At 39.0% G+C, this 18,156-nt stretch overlaps 1 protein-coding gene across 6 annotated transcripts in view; it reads right to left on the bottom strand.

Moving 5' to 3' along the window:
- TMEM50B (transmembrane protein 50B) overlaps nt 1–18,156 on the bottom strand; it is a 36,855-nt gene that overhangs the window by 2,973 nt on the left and 15,726 nt on the right. For 3 of the 6 annotated variants that reach the window (XM_010862286.1, XM_010862283.1, XM_010862284.1), the window contains 5 exons: nt 15,289–15,428; nt 13,196–13,308; nt 11,844–11,911; nt 4,816–4,908; nt 1,961–2,018 (listed from right to left, as the gene is read on the bottom strand). In XM_010862286.1, the coding sequence (XP_010860588.1) occupies nt 1,961–2,018; nt 4,816–4,908; nt 11,844–11,911; nt 13,196–13,308; nt 15,289–15,387 (431 nt within the window). In that variant the 5' untranslated portion in view covers nt 15,388–15,428. Of the gene's footprint in view, nt 1–1,960; nt 2,019–4,815; nt 4,909–11,843; nt 11,912–13,195; nt 13,309–15,288; nt 15,429–15,719; nt 15,794–18,156 lie in introns of all 6 variants that reach the window. The other 3 variants (XM_010862287.1, XM_010862288.1, XM_010862285.1) reach the window with 2 other exon arrangements.

Below are 18,156 nucleotides of genomic sequence, written 5' to 3'. Positions count from 1 at the left end.
CAAATTCAATGTATTCCCAGAAGGGTGTCAGTCATGTGCCAAGAAATACAGTCACAAGACGCAGAAACAGTCACACGTCTTTCACAACCAAGAGTGCCCCAGCCGCGGTGCAGTAAGAGGGAGCCCAGGCACAGGGGTCTCCTGAGGTGAGCAGAGTCGAGACAGTGTCGAGAGTTCCGGGAGGCTGAGCAGCCAGAGTGTTCAAGGTGGAGGACAGAGAGCTAGAGGGTAGGGTCCCATGGGCTTCTGCCGAGTACTGACAGTAGATGCGTGTGTGGAAACTACCCAAGAAAAGGGAAGGAAACATTGGAAAGAACCATTCCCAGAGCTCCCAAAGGGCTGGGAATACCTCACAATCTCATAGCAGAGTGAACACCTCAGAACACATGCGGCATCAGGAAGAACACTGAGAAGTGCTCTCTGCCTTAGCAAGGGGGCCCTAGAGCTGCTCTGGGCCTGCCTAACAAAGCTTAAAAGCAAGATCCAAAGGATCAACGCGTTTCCAAATGACTGAGCTGCATTCAGAACAAAGCTCAAAAACATTTAAAGGAACACCCAAAAGTCCAGCTCCCAGTCAGCTACCAGCAAAGAGCAAACAGAGCTTCAGACCCAGAATGAAAAAAGGAAACAAAAGTAATCAACAGAAACAGACTGAGAATTGATACAATTAGACAAGGACATTGAAATAGTTATAAACATACTTCTTATGTTCAAGAAGACAGAGGAAAAGCATAAGCATGTTAGGGAGAGACGTGGAAATGGTGAAAAAAATAAATGCCCAAATCAAGTTAACAGAGATGAAAAATACAATATCTGAGATGAAAAGCACACTGGATGGGAGTAATAGATTAGATGTGATGGAAGCAGACATCAGTGAATTTAAAGATATAACACTGGAAACTAACCCAAATGAAACACAGAGAGAAAACAAGAAAAGAGAAGAACACTTGGTGGGCAGAAGAGCGGTGGTGGAGAGGTAGGAAAAAAGCACGCAAAGAACGAAGCACCAGTGAGCTGTGGAACAACATCTAGCAGCCTACTACGTGTATAGCTGGAACCCAGGAGGGAAGGGTGGACAGAAAAAAAGATCTGAGGAAATACTGTCTGAAAAGATTCCAAGTATGGTGAAAACTATAAATCCACAGATCCAAGAAACTCAGTGAACCCCAAACAGAAGAAATATGAAGAAAACGACACCATAGCCCTCCATAATCCAACTCCTTAAAACCAATGACAAAAACAAACTTCTTCAACACTTAGATCTTAATGCTTCAGTGAGTGAGGAGTAGGGTAAGGGGTGTAATTTTATAAATGATGCCCAAAGTACCTACCTATCTTTACACTAAAAGACATTTTCATCTCAAAAAGCAAAGGATACAGGCTTCATTTTGGAAGCTTTATAGAAGATTACCCCTAAAAAGCACTTCTGATCATTTTATTATTTTACTTAAAGTTATCTTTAAAAACTTAAAAAAAAAGTTTAATTCCCCAATCAGGTTTTGTATATGACATGCATATTATGTATTAATTCTAATTTTTTTTTTTTAACTGAAGGTGCATGATATGGCTTCTTAACAAAACACAGCCTATGGCAACAGCAGTCTGGTGGGTCCAAATCTCTGTTCTGCATTTGCTTATTAAGTGAACTTAAGTAAGCCTCTGAGTCTTATTTTCTCATTGATAAAATAGGAGCACCATCTGGTTCACATACTTAAGACAATTACACGGGAATTTAAAAAGTTAACATACATAAAGCATCCAGCTTAGGTCTTGGCATATAGCAGGGCCCCTAATTAAGTGGTTTATGTATGCTTTTATGCAATAGTAGAACTTTCACGTTTTAAAATAAGTTTTATACACTGTAGATTTATCCATGTTTCATTGCATATGCTGCTCTTATAATAAAGATGATGTTTCTGTAAATGGTATACACGTATAGTTTAAAAATTAGGCAACTTACCTAAAAAATATAAGTGCATTTTGAAAAAACACAGCTAGTCCTGGATAAACATCAGTATCTGCACATACAAAGTGAAACAGATCATAAGATTACAAAAGGCAAAGGTCAACAACAAAGTATTTGTGACATTTATAATGCTCTGTATATTATAAAATAACTACTATTATTCATTAACTCCAAGCAATCCACAATGAGGGAATCCCCTGGCAGTCCAGTGGCGAGGACTCTGTGCTTTCGCTCTTGGGGCTCAATTTCAGGGTTCAATCAGTTCATGGAACTAAGATCCCACAAGCCACATGGTACAGCCAAAAAAAGAAAAGAAAAAAGAAATCTACAACAAAACTGAAGTAAGAAAATGCCAATCTTATTCTCTTAAAACAAAAGATTACTTTCATTCTGGATAAAAGACAAAGAATTTACTAGATTTTCTTTTTGACTTAAGTATTTGCTATGGTTTCAGCTACATCTGAACTGCTGAGGAAGCAGCAGCTCATCCGTCACGTCCCATGGCCAATAAATACACAATTGTCAGAAACACACAATGTTAGAAGTACACAGTGATAGAAATACACAACGTTAGAATATGCAATGTTAGAAAGAGGCAAATTACATTTCTGATGATCTAACAGTCTGTTCAGCTCATTTTCCTTCATGAATTTAAGGGTTTTATTTCATAAATCTGACACATATGCAAAAAGAATCATTAGAATTCATCATCATATTCTCCTGGAGAAAAGAGTCACTCTCTTTCTAAGAAGGAAAAAGAAAACATTGGAAATGATTCAAATTTTTGTGGATATTAACTTTTATAAAACAATCAATGTTGATTAAAAATACTAGGTAGGATGAAGAAATATTCAGTTTGTAGCCTTTGAAATCACAGCAAACAATACAGCTACATGGTTAAAAGCTCCAAGTTTGAGCCGTACCCTGGGATCTGAATCCCAACTCTACCACTGACTAAATGCATAATTATGGGCAAATTATTTAACCCATTATTCCTTACTTTCCTCATCTGTAAAATGGACATTGTAAGCACAGCTACTGCACAGAGTGTGAGAGGTGTAGACTGCGCACAGCTCTCATGACACTGCTTGCTCATGAAGCACTGTGTGACTGTCAGCTGCTACTATCAGTAACAGTTCCAGGAAACCTGTACACTAAAAGATGTGAACTACGTGTTAGAAATGCTCTCTGAAGTAAATGCATGTTCAGTTTGCAAACTAACATGTAGACATAGGGAATTCCTCGGTGGTCCAGTGGTTAAGACTCTGAGCTTCCACTGCAGGGAGTGCGGGTTCAATCCCTGGTCAGGGAACTAAGATCCTACAGGCTGTGTGGTTTGGCCAAAACACTTTAAGTATATGTAATAAGCAGTGCTGTAGGAATATGAAAATGAATATGAATATGAAAAGGAATATGAAAATCCATAATCAAGAAATGTCTCAATATATACTGGATCTTTAAAGATTAAGATACAACCACTAAAGGGAATTCCCTGGCGGTCCAGTGGTTAGGATCCTGCACTTCGACTGGTGGGGGAAGGAAGATTGCGCATGCTACATGGAACAGGCCAACATATGCTACATGGTACAGCCCAACAACTGCAAGCTCCATAGTATTTTTAATTAACTAAAATAACACATTTTAGATACATTTGGTGAGTGGTATTATTTAAACATTAGTCAACCACTGACCTCTTACACCTATTAATTTTGCACAAAATGAGAGATGAAGGTATTCCAAAATCTAATACTGATCAACCTATGATACTTAAGGGATCCTATCACTACATTAAAAGGTCAGCTGGGGGTCAGGAAAAGGAGATGTGACAGTTAAGCAGAGTGACAAAGAGATTCCAAAGACAGAGGCATCAGATGATGAATCAAGTGTTATCTGAAACTGATCCTATCTTTGGAGTGAAGGGGGAGAGCCAGTTAAAGGTTCTTCTGATGCTTCCAGGAGTACAGGGTACAACTGGGTCCTGCTTTTCAAAACCTCTCATCGCCTCCCTGATGAAAAGCTGTGGTGACTGAACAGTCCTAAGACTCAGAACAGTGTACTAAGAGCTTGCTCCATTGCATCAACAGTTTCTACATGAACGCTACACACGTCTTCAATCCTGCACTTAAAAGACTCCCCTTGTACCTATGAATGAAAAATTAGAGACTGGGGTTGGAGAGGAGATGTATCAGTGGACAGAAAGATACTGGTGTCCATAACACCTTATCTTGAAATCCTTGGGGCCAGACATGTTTTAGAACTCAGAATTTTTCAGATTTAAGAATGATAACACAGGGCATATTACATAGCACCTGCAACTGGGTTTGGACCAGTATCCCACAATCACACAACCATATTCCCTCCCATAATAAAACATTTGAATGCTTATTAAAGCAAATAAAGATAATAATGAGCCCCAGGTCAATTTAAGTCAGGTTTTGCTGCCAAGCTGGTTATGAATTTCTTGACCTTCAGCACTTCATGGATTTTCAAGTTGTGTATAAGGGGCTGTAGCCCTGTGCAGGGTTCCCACTTTAAGACCATGACCCTCAGTAAAAGGCCTCTAGTGCAGAGCCTGGCTGCTTAGGGTAAGAAAGGAATGAGAACCTCGAGAGACGGCTGAGAGTTGCCTGGTCTTGTCAGTGGCTTGGATTTCCCAGCGAGCCTACCCTACTGCACTCGATGACCCCACAAGAAAGTTACATTAAACAACTTTTATTTTTACACAGAGTCTTAGCTTGAAGCTGAGTAATTACACTAAATTTTACTCCATGAGAAGATAACAGATTAAGCCACATAGAAAAGACATATCTGAATCTCTCCTACGAAAGAAAAGAGGAATAAATACTTACTCTGGGTAACATAGGCACCAAAGAGAATCCACATAGAAGCAATCAGTGACCCAAACATCAACATGAAACCAATGAAGAGCCAAACTCGAGCACCTGTGTGAAAAGCAGGCTTCATGACTTGCTCATTTCCGCAGTTCTATGTCTCAGTAATACATAACACTAGAACACACAACTTAATATACACTATGCCTATCAAAGATAGTCACATATTTATATACACCTGCTTTAATAATTAACTGAATGAAGATTTAAAAAAATAAAACTAAAAAGGGTAAAGCAATACTTGGGAAGGGAAAAAGGGTAAGTTGCCGTTCTACTGGCTAAAAAAACTAACAGCTGAGTAAATTAAAGTAGGCAGGCTTCATAAGTCTGCCTACTTAACCAAACTGATTAATTGAACCCTAACTGAAAAGTTATCCTCTTATATATAATCAAAGTAATTGTTCTATTAGAAGTAACAAATGTATTTCAGACAGCCATTACCATACAGGAAAGAGAGACTGCAAATGAATAAAGACCATATGTCCCCTCTTCATCAGTATTAATATCATGTTACTACTCGATATGGTACTAACAGCAGCCATATATCAGTCTCTCTTATGGCTGAGGTGGCAACTTGTGCCACGTATCCTTGAAAAGTTCAAGGACAAAAGCATCTCTTCAACCCCTCACTATGTAGAATTTTTGAATTTATACAACACAGAATCTCAATACAGTGAACATCTGGACACGTGAGTAGATTCAACACACTTATTGGAAAGCAAGTTAGCATTTGTGCCAGACCCTGATCACAGGTATATTGACAGCCTGTCACCCTGTGGAAGGGTTTGAATAAAGCTCCACTGGAATGAAAATAAAACCCAAGTTGATTTCCATAATAGCTAAACTTGCCTTCATTGCAGATATTCTGTTACTAAGTGAACAGAAATTCATATATTTTGGACACCAGATAAGCAGCAAGCTCAAAGCTCAGCATGGCTGGAATAGCTGATGTTTGAAAAAAACGGGTCTCCAGATTATCTCAGTTTTATCATAACACTAAGCAGATCTCCAGAAATATACAGTAATGTTTAGCTCCTTGGAGAAAGACATCTTCCAAATTCAATCACAGCTTTTTTCTAAAATAAATGAAAAGGAACTACCAAAACTCCTTGTAATTATTTTCCTTCGTGTCCTTTATATGTGACCACTCAAAACTCTTCTGATAGAACAAGAAAAAAAAAACTTCCCTTAAAAAATGAGTATGCTTTTGTTTAACAAAAAATAAAAAACTAGTATTTTCCCTTTTTTGCTTTGACTACAAGGAAGCTCAGAGTCAGGTTAATAAACAATTAATAAGAGTATCCATCTTGTCCTAGATTCTAAGTACAAGATCTCCTTTCTACCTGGGGTTCCTGTTCCTTCTTATTTAACATTCCCATTTGTTGTATATTTATTACTTTGATAACACTCTCCTGCAAGTTACTCTGGGAATTAAATAGGAATAAATTACAAATAAACTGTTAAAATAGTATGAAAGGGTGGCAATAACTGAGCATGCCTATAAGACAGTCTGCCCTTATTTTTTGAAGTACTAGACAGAACTTGCACTAAAGGCACCATGTATAAACTGTACTATGAACTTTAACTGAGTAGAGAATAATCATGGAATAAAATGTAATAGTCACTAAGAGTAAAAAGTACAGGCTTTGGAACCAGACAGACCCAAGACAAATACAAGTTCTACCTTTAAGCTAAAAAGCTTTGGGTAAGTTACAGCACAATTTTCTATACAAAATAGATAATAGTAACATAATCCACAGCAATGTCTGTGGAATATATTTTTAATGATCAAATAAATAAATGTGCGCTCTATGCACAACATTTTCACTTGCTAATACATGCTTTTATTCTTCATTCTCACTCATTTCTGACACTACTTGCCGAAGCTGGGGCACAAGACACGCAAGTGAGCATGTACACACAAACACACACAATGCACTTTTTAAAATAATTTTTATTTATTTTTATTTTTGGTTGTGCTGGGTCTTTGTTGCTCTGTGGGCTTTTCCTAGTTGCGAGTGGGGGCTACTCCCTAGTTGCAGTGTGGGGGCTTCTCACCGTGGTGGCTGCTCTTGCTGCGGAGCTCGGGCTCTAGGGTGCATGGGCTTCAGTAGTTGTGGCTCGTGGCTCTAGAGCAGCGGCTCAATAGCTGCAGCTCACGGGCTTAGGAGCTCCATGGCATGTGGGATCCTCCCAGGTCAGGGATCGAACCTGTGTCCCCTGCACTGGCAGTGAATGCTTTACCACAGAGCCACCAGGGAAGCCCCGCAATGCACTTTTAACTTAGGTTTGTCTGTCATTTGTCACTATCTCCAGCCTCTCCAATTCTTCAAGGATCACAATGCAAGTGAAATTATAAAATCTGCATCAGCATTTAAAGCATCAGGTGTAAAAGAAAGCTTATTTGTCCCCCTGTAACTGGCTCAGTTCACTTAGCATCACGTCCTCCAGGTTCATCCCTATTGTCACATACGGCAGGATTTCCTTCTTCCAGCCCCATGCCCTCATGTGAGGTATCTAAGACAGTCGAGCTCATAGAAACAGACAGTACAGTAGTGGTTGCCAGGGGCTGAAGAGGGAAAGTGGGAGTCATTCAGTGGGTACATGAGATTCTAGAAAGGGCAAAACTACATTGACAGGAGGCAGATCAGTGGTGGCCAGGTAGGGGAAAGGGGGTTAAACTTTCTGGAGTAATGGAAGTATTCTACACTATGACTGCAGGTGTAGTTACACACTGCGTACATTTGTCAAAATTCAAGTTGTACACCTTAAACTGAACTTTATATTTCATATAAAATTATCTTCAATTACACTGAGTAATGGTAACAGACAAGGAGACTAAACGGTTCTCGACTGGATACAAGCATGACACAGTGGCTAAAAGCGTAGGCTCTGAAACCAGCCTGTCAGTGTGTAAATCCTGGCCCCACCACACTTGCTTTCTGACTTTGGACAAGTTACTTGAGCTCTGTGCCTTAGTTCCTTCACCTAAAATTGAGGACAAGATCGCTTAGCTCCAAGGACTATTGCAAAATTAACTGAGTTAATATATGTAGAGAATTCAGGCTAGTCTTTGGTACACACAAAGTATTCTACAAGAAGGGAATGGCAAATCACTTCAGTATTCATGCCTTGAGAATCCCATGAACACTATGAAAAGGCAAAAAGATATGACCCTGAAAGATGAACTCCCTAGGTCAGTAGGTACCCAAAATGCTACTGGAGATCAATGGAGAAATAACTCCAGAAAGAATGAAGAGACGGAGCCAAAGCAAAAACAACACCCAGTTGTAGATGGGACTGGCAATGGAAGTAAAGTCCAATGCTATAAAGAACAATATTGCTTAGGAACATGGAATGTTAGGTCCATGAGTCAAGGTAAATTGGAAGTGGCCAAACAGGAGATGGCAAGAGTGAACATTGACATTTTAGGAATCAGTGAACTAAAATGGACTGCAATGGGCGAATTTATATCTACTACTGTAGGCAAGGATCCCTTAGAAGAAATGGAGTAGCCCTCATAGTCAACAAGAGTCAGAAATGTAGTACTTGGATGCAATCTCAAAATCGACAGAATGATCTCTGTTCGTTTCCAAGGCAAACCATTCAATATCACAGTAATCCAAGTCTATGCCCCAACCACTAATGCTGAAGAAGCTGAAGTTGAATGGTTCTATGAAGACCTACAAGACCTTCTAGAACTAACACCAAAAAAAGATGTCCTTTTCATCACAGGGGACTGGAATGCAAAAGTAGGAAGTCAAGAGATACCTGGAGTAACAAGCAAATTTGGCCTTGGAGTACAAAATGAAGCAGGGCAAAGGCTAATAGAGTTTTACCAAGAGAATGCACTGGTCATAGCAAACACCCTCTTCCAACAACACAAGAGAAGACTCTACACATGGACATCACCAGATGGTCAATATAGAAATCAGACTGACTATATTCTTTGCAACCAAAGATGGAGAAGCTCTATGCAATCAGCAAAAACAAGACCAGAAGCTGACTGGGGCTCAGATCATGAACACCTTATTGCCAAATTCAGGCTTAAATTGAAGAAAGTGAGGAAAACAACTAGACGATTTAGGAAAGACCGAAATCAAATCCCTTACAATTATACAATGGAAGTGACAAATAGATTCAAGGGGTTAGATCTGATAGACAGAGTGTTTGAAGAACTATGGAGGTTGGTGACATTGTACAGGAGGCAGTGATCAAGACCATCCCCAAGAAAAAGAAATGCAAAAAGGCAAAATGGTTGTCTGAGGAGGCCTTACAAATAGCTGAGAAAAGAAGAGACACGAAAGGCAAAGGAGAAAAGGAAAGATATACTCATTTGAATGCAGAGTTTCAAAGAATAGCAAGGAGAGATAAGAAAGCCTTCCTCAGTGATCAATGCAAAGAAATAGAAGAAAACAACAGAATGGAAAAGACTAGAGCTCTCTTCATGAAAATTAGAGATACCAAGGGAACATTTCATACAAAGATGGGCTCGATAAAGGACAGAAATGGTATGGACCTAACAGAAGCAGAAGATATTAAGAAGAGGAGGCAAGAATACATGGAAGAACTATACAAAAAATATCTTCATGACCTCATGACCTAGATAACCATGATGGTGTGATCACTCACCCAGAGCCAGACATCCTAGAACGTGAAGTCAAGTGGGCCTTAGGAAGCATCACTACGAACAAAGCTAGTGGAGGTAATGGAATTCCAGTTGAGCTATTTCAAATCCTAAAAGATGATGCTGTGAAAGTGCTACACTCAATATGCCAGCAAATTTGAAAATTCTGCAGTGGCCACAGGACTGGAATAGGTCAGTTTTCATTCCAGTCCCAAAGAAAGGCAATGCCAGAGAATGTTCAAACTACTGCACAATTGCATTCATCTCACATGCTAGCAAAGTAATGCTCAAAATTCTCCAAGCCAGGCTTCAACAGTATGTGAACCATGAACTTCCAGATGTCAAACTGGCTTTAGAAAAGGCAGAGGAACCAGAGATCAAATTGCCAACATCCATTGGATCATTGAGAAAGCAAGAGTTCTAGAAAAACATCTACTTCTGCTTTATTGACTACGCCAAAAGCCTTTGACTGTGTGGATCACAACGAACTGTGGTAAATTCTTCAAGAGATGGGAATACCAGACCGCCTGACCTGCCTCCTGTGAAATTTGTACGCAAGTCAGGAAGCAACAGTTGGAACTGGACATGGAAAAACAGACTGGTTTCAAATCGAGAAAGGAGTATGTCAAGGCTGTATATTGTCACCCTGCTTGTTTAACTTATATGAAGAGTACATCATGTAAAATGCCAGCTGGATGAAGCAAAAGCTGGAATCAAGACTGCCAGGAAAAATATCAATAACCTCAGATATGCAGATGACACCACCCTTATGGTAGAAAGCGAAGAAGAACTAAAGAGACTCTAGATGAAAGTCAAAGTGGAGAGTGAAAAAGTTGGCTTAAAGCTCAACATTCATTCTAAGCAGTGTTTTATTTACATTGCAAATGTTTCAATGTATTATATTTTCTTTACCATTAAAGTTCAAAAGATTTTCAAAAAAAAAAAAAAACTCAACATTCCAAAAACAAAGGTCATGACATCTGGTCCCATCACTTCACAGCAAATAGATGGGGAAACAGTGGAAACAGTGACAGACTTTATTTTCTTGGGCTGAAAAATCATTGCAGATGGTGACTGCAGCCACGAAATTAAAAGACGCTTACTCCTTGGAAGAAAAGTTATGACCAACCTAGACAACATATTAAAAAGCAGAGACATTATTTTGTCCACAGAAGTCCGTCTAGTCAAAGCTATTGTTTTTCCAGTAGTCATGTATGGGTGTGAGAGTTGGACTATAAAGAAATCAGCAGTGCTGAAGATTTGATTCTTTTGAACTGTGGTACTGGAGAAGACTCTTGAGAGTCCCTTGGACTGCAAGAAGATCCAACCAGTCCATCCTAAAGGAAATGGGTCCTGAATATTTACTGGAAGGACTGATGCTGAAGCTGAAACTCCAATACTTTGGCCACCTGATGCAAAGAACTGACTCCTTGGAAAAGATCCTGATGTTAAGAGATTAAAGGCAGGAGGATGAGGATGAGATGGTTGGATGGCATCACCGACTTGATGGACATGAGTTTGAGCAAACTCCTGGAGCTGGTATTGGACAGGGAAGCCTGGTGTGCTATAGTCCATGGGGTCGCAAAGAGACGGACATGACTGAGCAACTGAACTCAACTGAATTCTGCAAGTGCTTGCTATTATTCCTAATCATCGTTCAAAATTCCTTTCCCACGTATTCCCAATTTCTGACTATAATTACAAGTTACCCTCCCTCATCCTTAAAGGCTAGAAACAGGATGTCTAGTCCTGTACTGTTCATATACAGCAAGAAAATTCCACTGGAAACAAACCCCTGGATTCTAATAGAATGTGTTATAGTCGGAATAAAAAAAAATACTATTGGATGACAAATCAAAAGATTTCAAACAAAAAAATGTGTATGTAGACAGCATGATTGTTCTAGACACTTTTGTTGTAGTCTATGGGTTGGTTATTCAGGTGATCAGAACTAAATGTGAAACACACTGTAGCCCTAAGTTTGATCTCTTAATGTGTTCGTACTTTGGTGTTAGATATTCACAATCAGCTATATTGTAAGTAATATTATTGGTCAATATTTGGGATAAGAATAAATCCATCATTAGTATAGGAAGAATAACCTGGAGTCAAGATCCACTGATTCTGAGTGGTATATTTTATCTATATACTATGGGCAATATAACATGTCAAAAACCAGTAACTTTAACTTTCTTAAAGTTTTAAATAACAAAAACTTTTAAACTTTTAATAAAGCAAAACATTAAAAATTCTACATAATCATTACCATCCCTAAATAAAGACTCACAAGAGGCTTTGTTTTTTCTACTGATAAATCCCTCTTTCACTAGCATACAGTAACCACTCAAAAGGGCCTTACCTGTTCTTCCTAAACAGCCGCTCTCATAGCTGTCACCTCTCACCTGAGCGTTGGACACAGCGTTTATCCTAGAACAATACAAAATCATCCAATAAGCTTTCAGGCTGCTAAGAGAGTCACAGATATTTAGAAGGGTATATCTTTTTCACAAGTCATTTAGAAGAGAAACATTTTCTAACTAAAGTCAACATCTAAATAACTGAATGTATCTTTTAACTTAAATGTCCTAATGGATAGAAATATTACAGTAGTCTTACTTTACTAAAATACACCCAGAAAAGATTTAATTTTCAGGGATTACTATCACGTGCCTCCAGAGATTATGAAAGAGACTTCGGTTTTCTGATTTCCTTGCCTATTTTACATGAGTGGCCTGCTGTGTGTGACCCCATTTTAAGGCTCTCACTATAACCAAGAGCTCAAAAGTTTCTCTTTGTGTTAAAAGTCAAGTGTCTTTCTCTCATCCATTTCTCAAATTCAGAGAACATGTGGTTTACGTATAATAAATAGGCTCACTTTATTCAGCTTCTCTTTCCACTTTTGTCAGAGCAGGTTCATTTGTAGCAGGAATTGTCTTTACTTAGCATCCTGAATGAATATAAGTAGATCCATCTTCTACAAATTTAAACGTTTTTAAAGCTCCTGACTATAATAAAATTATACAATCTTATGTTTAACCTAGTTTTTAAATTATTAAAAGACATCCATGAAAAACTTCTAAACTTTTAGGAAGTGACAGAATGGCTAAACCTGAAAATGATTTAATAGAAAAGCCATAGATCAATCTCTTAATTTAAAGGTTAATCCTGTCCTCCCCCAAATACTAGCAAATATAGTCAATAATACATTTAAATAATATTCCATGGTAAAAGATGAATATATGAGAATATTCAAGGATTACTCCCCTCCTAAAAAAATCTACAAATGTACAAACTTGATTAAATCTAAAATGCCAATGATTTTTAAGATGCACCATTATTTTTCATGCTGCCAAGGAAAAAAATTATGAATTATAAGATACCAATGACTATGAGAAGCATGCTGATATTCAGAGATGTTAAAATACAAAAAATAGTCTTAAGATCTATAAAACATAGTAATTTGTCAGTTTAACAAATATAAGATCGAAAATCACATGCTGAATCATTATAGAGGATAAAAAGATTATCTGACCAAATTCAACAGTCATTCTTGATTTTTAAAAATTTTAATAAAATGGGAATATAGATATACGCACATATATATCTATCATGTTAAAGACTCAATCGAAGTTATTCCAGATAGCATTAAACTTTTGAGAAAAAAAAGTTTTTAGAAAAATAATCTTGAGTTGAGAGTTACCTCATACTTACATGAAGAAAGCCAATGTGGAAAACACACCACATGTGTGAAAGGCATGGTTCAGCTGCTCTGGCTTCGGATACACTACAGCTGCATCAATCATAATCCACCAACCGGTAAAAAACTTGGGAAGGAGAAAGAGCCCATGTCGTTAAAACAGCACTAACACTAACACTTTGGTTTACGTGTTCCTTAACATTTCACGTTTTCTATGGGCCATATAATTGAAACATACAATGAAATATGTCTACTTGGAGTTTTAGATGCTGAAATATAAAAAATAAGAATCCCTTATTTACTTCTTTATAGTGATGAGATAAATCCAACTAATCAAATCGGTGTAAGATTCTGATGTCCTGCTCTCAGTGTAAGATGAAAAATTTATTATCTAGGAATGAATTATCTGCTTCTTTCACCATAAATTTATATACAACCATAAAATACACCATAAATGCACCATAAAATTATACACAACCAAAGCTCTCTTAACTAACCAGTTCCCTGATTACCTGGTTTCACTCTCTTGTTCATATTAAAAAGCACTCGGACATTCCTTTTTAATGTGACCAAACACTTTCGTTTCCACAAATGAGTTGCCACGTCTCCAAGAAAACATCTAAGCTTGCTATGATTTTAATTAATAGGCAATTTGATTAAATACTGTAAACTGATTAAATATGAGTTTGGAAAATGTAAAGTTTCTATGTAAACTAGGCTGAACAGACAAAGTAGAAAAGTTACTAAGGAATTTCATAGGCAAATTAAGTGCAGGAGAGATGACCCTAGAGAGCAAGAAAAACTTAGAAACACCTAAAAGACTTCTGCATGCATACTGCTTCACAGTTATCTTTAGTTCTTGTCCTACTTATTTTTTTTTCTATTGGACTTCAGGTGTAGACCTATACACTGAAAAAGAGAAATTTACATTAAGTGTAACAGATCTTTCTGGTCCCAGCTCAAGGTGGTTGTGGTTTCAATGATGAGCTCCCCAAAGGGAATGTAACTCATTCCAGGCCTTGGAGGCACCAGAATACATTTAGCTTCAAAATGAAAAGTTTTATAACAACAGTCTTCAGACCAAGAAAATTAATGCAAAACTTCATGATGGAGTATGCCAGTATCATAAAGAAGCTCTGGAATGACGTGTAAAATACAGCAAGTATCTTATTCAGTGGGACCTGGGAATGCTTGATTTCCATCACAAGATTGGCCACGATCTGATTTTTTTTTGGGGGGGGGGGGTTGGCGCTGTGCCCTGTGGCTTCCCTAGTGGCTCAGAGGGTAAAGAATCCGCCTGCAATGCAGAAGACCAAGGTTCGATCCCTGGGTTGGGAAGATCTCCTGGAGAAGGAAATGGGAGAGTCCCATGGACAGGGGAGCCTGGCAGGCTACAGTCCATGGGTTCCCAAAGCGTTGGACACAACTGAGCAACTTCACTTTCACTTTCATTGCGGCATGTGGGATCTTAGTCCCCTGAGGAGGGATGGAGCTCATACTCCCTGCAGTGGAATCGTGGAGTCTTAACCACTGGCCCATGAGAGAAGTCCATGATTTAATTTTTTTGAAGCTCAAAGATTAAGTACAGGGGGTGAGAAGGGACTCTTTATACCATTCTATTTTTGTCTGTATGTTTGATATATTTAGTAAAAAGCGTTTAAAAAAAAAAAACAAAAAACTTCCCTGGTGATCTAGCAGTTAAGAATCTGCCTGCCAGTGCAAGGATCACGGGTTCAATCCCTGGTCCGTGAGGATCCCACATGCAGAGGAGCACTAAGCCCACGCACCACAACTACTGAGCCCGAGCACTGGAGCCCCTGAGCAGCAACGGCAGAAGCCCACGTGCCCTAGAGTCTGTGCTCCTCAAGGAGAGACGTCACGGCAGTGAGAAGCACGGGTGCTGCAACTAGAGAAGGCTTGCACGCAGCAACGAAAACCCAGCACGGCCAGAAACTAAATAAATAAATATTAAAGCAAAAAAGGAAGGAAAAAACTACTGCCTACAAAAACTGTATTATCTTGGTTATTCATAGTGCAAAGGAATCGTGATCAATTTTCAGGGGGAAAGGTGAGGCATAAATGTCACCAACGACGCCTTTCCACTTACCAATATACCTGCAACCACAGAAGCCACTGCATTTCTTCTCTCACTCCAGTCGATGCACTCACATTCCGGCCAACGGAAATTATCTAGGAAGCCTGCCATTTTCACCACTGAAGCATGGATTTTTCATTAAATACTATATTCTTAAAAAAAAAAAAAAAGACAAAAAAAAATCCATGTAAGGAAATATTTTTAAGAAGTGAAATATTGTACTCCTTTCTTCAAGCTTTAAAGAACAACTTACTTCGGGTCTTTATCTCCTATAGGTAAGAAGAAAAATTCAGTACTACACTGAGTATCTATTGAGATGTACCTAAGACTGCTAAGACACAAGAGGGCGCTTACTAACAGTATCTGTTAAACGAGCAGGGTGTTTTTAAAACGTGTCTGCAAAGTCTCTGACACTTCTCCAATTGAGAGGTGGATCTATGTACCTTCCTTTGAATTGAGGCCAACGATAAAGGTGGGTTGAGGGCTTCCCTGGTAGCTCAACTGGTAAAGAATCCACCTGCAATGCAAGAGACCCCGGTTCAATTCCTGGGTCAGGAAGATCCCCTGGAGAAGGAACAGGCTACCCACTCCAGTATTCTTAGGCTTCCCCTGTAGCTCATATGTTAAAGAATCTGCCTGCCTGGGTTCGATCCCAGGATTGGGAAGATCCCATGGAGGAGGGCACAGCAACCCACTCTAGTATTCTTGCCTGGAGAATCCCCATGGGCAGAGAAGCCTGGTGGGCTACAGTCCAGGGGGTTGCAAAGAGTCAGACATGACTGAGCGACTCAGCACAGCACAGCAAAGGTGGGTTGACCAACAAAGTAGAGAAAGTGATGCCATGTAACTTCTCAGACTAGATCATACAAGGTAAGGAACACTAAGACCAGAGTCCTGGTTCCTTCATGAAAAATCCAAGGCCATGGTACTGTGAGCAGACCACATACAGGTGTTCTGGTCTAGTGCCAGGTGGCGGCCCAGCCAACAGCTAGCCCCAAACACTGCAATATAAACTCTCTTAAATACCTGACTAACCGCTCACTGCAACTAGAGAAAGTCCTCACACAGCAACAATGACCCACTGTAGCCAAAAATAAATTAATTAAATTAAAATCCAATGAACAAAAGCATCTTAAAAAGCATTCAATATCATTAGTCATCAGGGAAATGCAAATTAAAGAAGTATCACATCCACTAGAAGAGCTAAGATTTTTTAAAAATATTGACTGTTGCTGGTAGAACAATTGGAAATCTTACACATTTCTGAGTGCAATTTCTTACAAAGTTAAAAATAAACCATCCTATAACCTAGCAATTCCATTTCTAAATATTTACCAAGGGAAGTAAAAACATATGTCCACATACACAAAAAGACTTTTACAAGCAAGTTTAGAGCAGGTTTATTCATATTAGTTCCAAACTGAAACAACCTAAATGCTTAACAGAAAAACAAATGGATAAACAAATTATGATCAATCCATAGAATGGAATATTATTCAGGGACAAAAAAGGATGAATAATACATATAACCACACAGAAAAAAAACCTCAGAAACCTGATTTATGTGAAAAAAGGCAGACACAAAAGAGTATATACTGTATGATGCTATTTAAATGAAGCTTAAGAGACAAAACTAACCAATGTTCCCAGAAATCAAAACAGTGATCGCCTACAGGGACTGAGAACTGACTACAGGGGAACTTTTTTTTGTGAGGGAGTGATAGAAATGGTCTATATCTTGGTTGAGATACTGATTATGCAGGTACATGTATTTATCAAAAGTTACTGAAGTGTACACTTAAGAGCTGTGTGTTTTACAGTATGTAAATTTTACCTACAAGCAGTTTTATTTTTTAATTTTATCATTTAGATACGCTTTAGCTGCACTAAAGACTTACTCTGTATGCATTATGGGTATGTTTCATCAAGATAGTCTGCAGACATGGAGATGAACTGTTATCAAAGATTAAACATTAACTAGTTAAAAAGCAAGTTTAGGGGAAGGTCACCATGAATTTAAGACAATGTCTGAAGGTTAAAACAAAAGTCGTACTTCTTATTGTAAAATTCATTTCCCAAGACTTACCCAGTGGTCCAGGGGTTAAGAACCCACCTTTCAATGCAAAAGATGTGGGTTTGATCCCTGGTCGGGGAACTAAGATCCCACATGCCTCAGGGCAACGAGGTCTGCACGCCGCAACTACTGAGCCCATTCGGCCCAAAGCCTGCGGAACCACAGCTAACGAAGGAGCACGCCCACAGTGAAAGATCCTGAAAGGTCCCGCATACTGCAACTAAGACCTGACACAGCCGAATAAATAGTCTCCTTAAAATTCATTTCAGAAAACATACAGTCATCCCTCGGTATATACAGGGGGTTTGGTTCCAGGACTCCCCTTGGATACTAAAATCTGTGGACACTGAAGTCCCTTATATAAAATGGCATCTGTTCAGTTCAGTTCAGTCACTCAGTCGTGTCCGACTCTTTGCGACCCCATGAACCGCAGCACGCCAGGCCTCCCTGTCCATCACCAACTTCTGGAGTTTACCCAAACTCATGTCCATTGAGTCGGTGATGCCATCCAACCAGCTCATCCTCTGTTGTCCCCTTCTCCTCCCGCCTTCAATCTTTCCCAGAATCAGGGTCTTTTCAAATGAATCAACTCTTCGCATCAGATGGCCAAAGTATTAGAGTTTCAGCTTCAATATCAGTCCTTCCAATTAACACCCAGGACTGATCATCTCCCTTAGGATGGACTGGCTGGATGTCCTTGCAGTCCAAGGGACTCTCAAGAGTCTTCTCCAACACCACAGTTCAAAAGCAACAATTCTTCGGTGCTCAGCTTTCTTTATAGTCCACTCTCACATCCACACATGGCT

The sequence above is a fragment of the Bison bison genome, unplaced genomic scaffold (genome assembly GCF_000754665.1).
Source record: "Bison bison bison isolate TAMUID 2011002044 unplaced genomic scaffold, Bison_UMD1.0 scf7180017864481, whole genome shotgun sequence".
In the NCBI taxonomy this organism is placed as follows: Eukaryota; Metazoa; Chordata; class Mammalia; order Artiodactyla; family Bovidae; genus Bison; species Bison bison.
The sequence above is the reverse complement of the archived record's forward strand: the minus strand, read 5'-3'. Positions and strand labels throughout refer to the sequence as shown.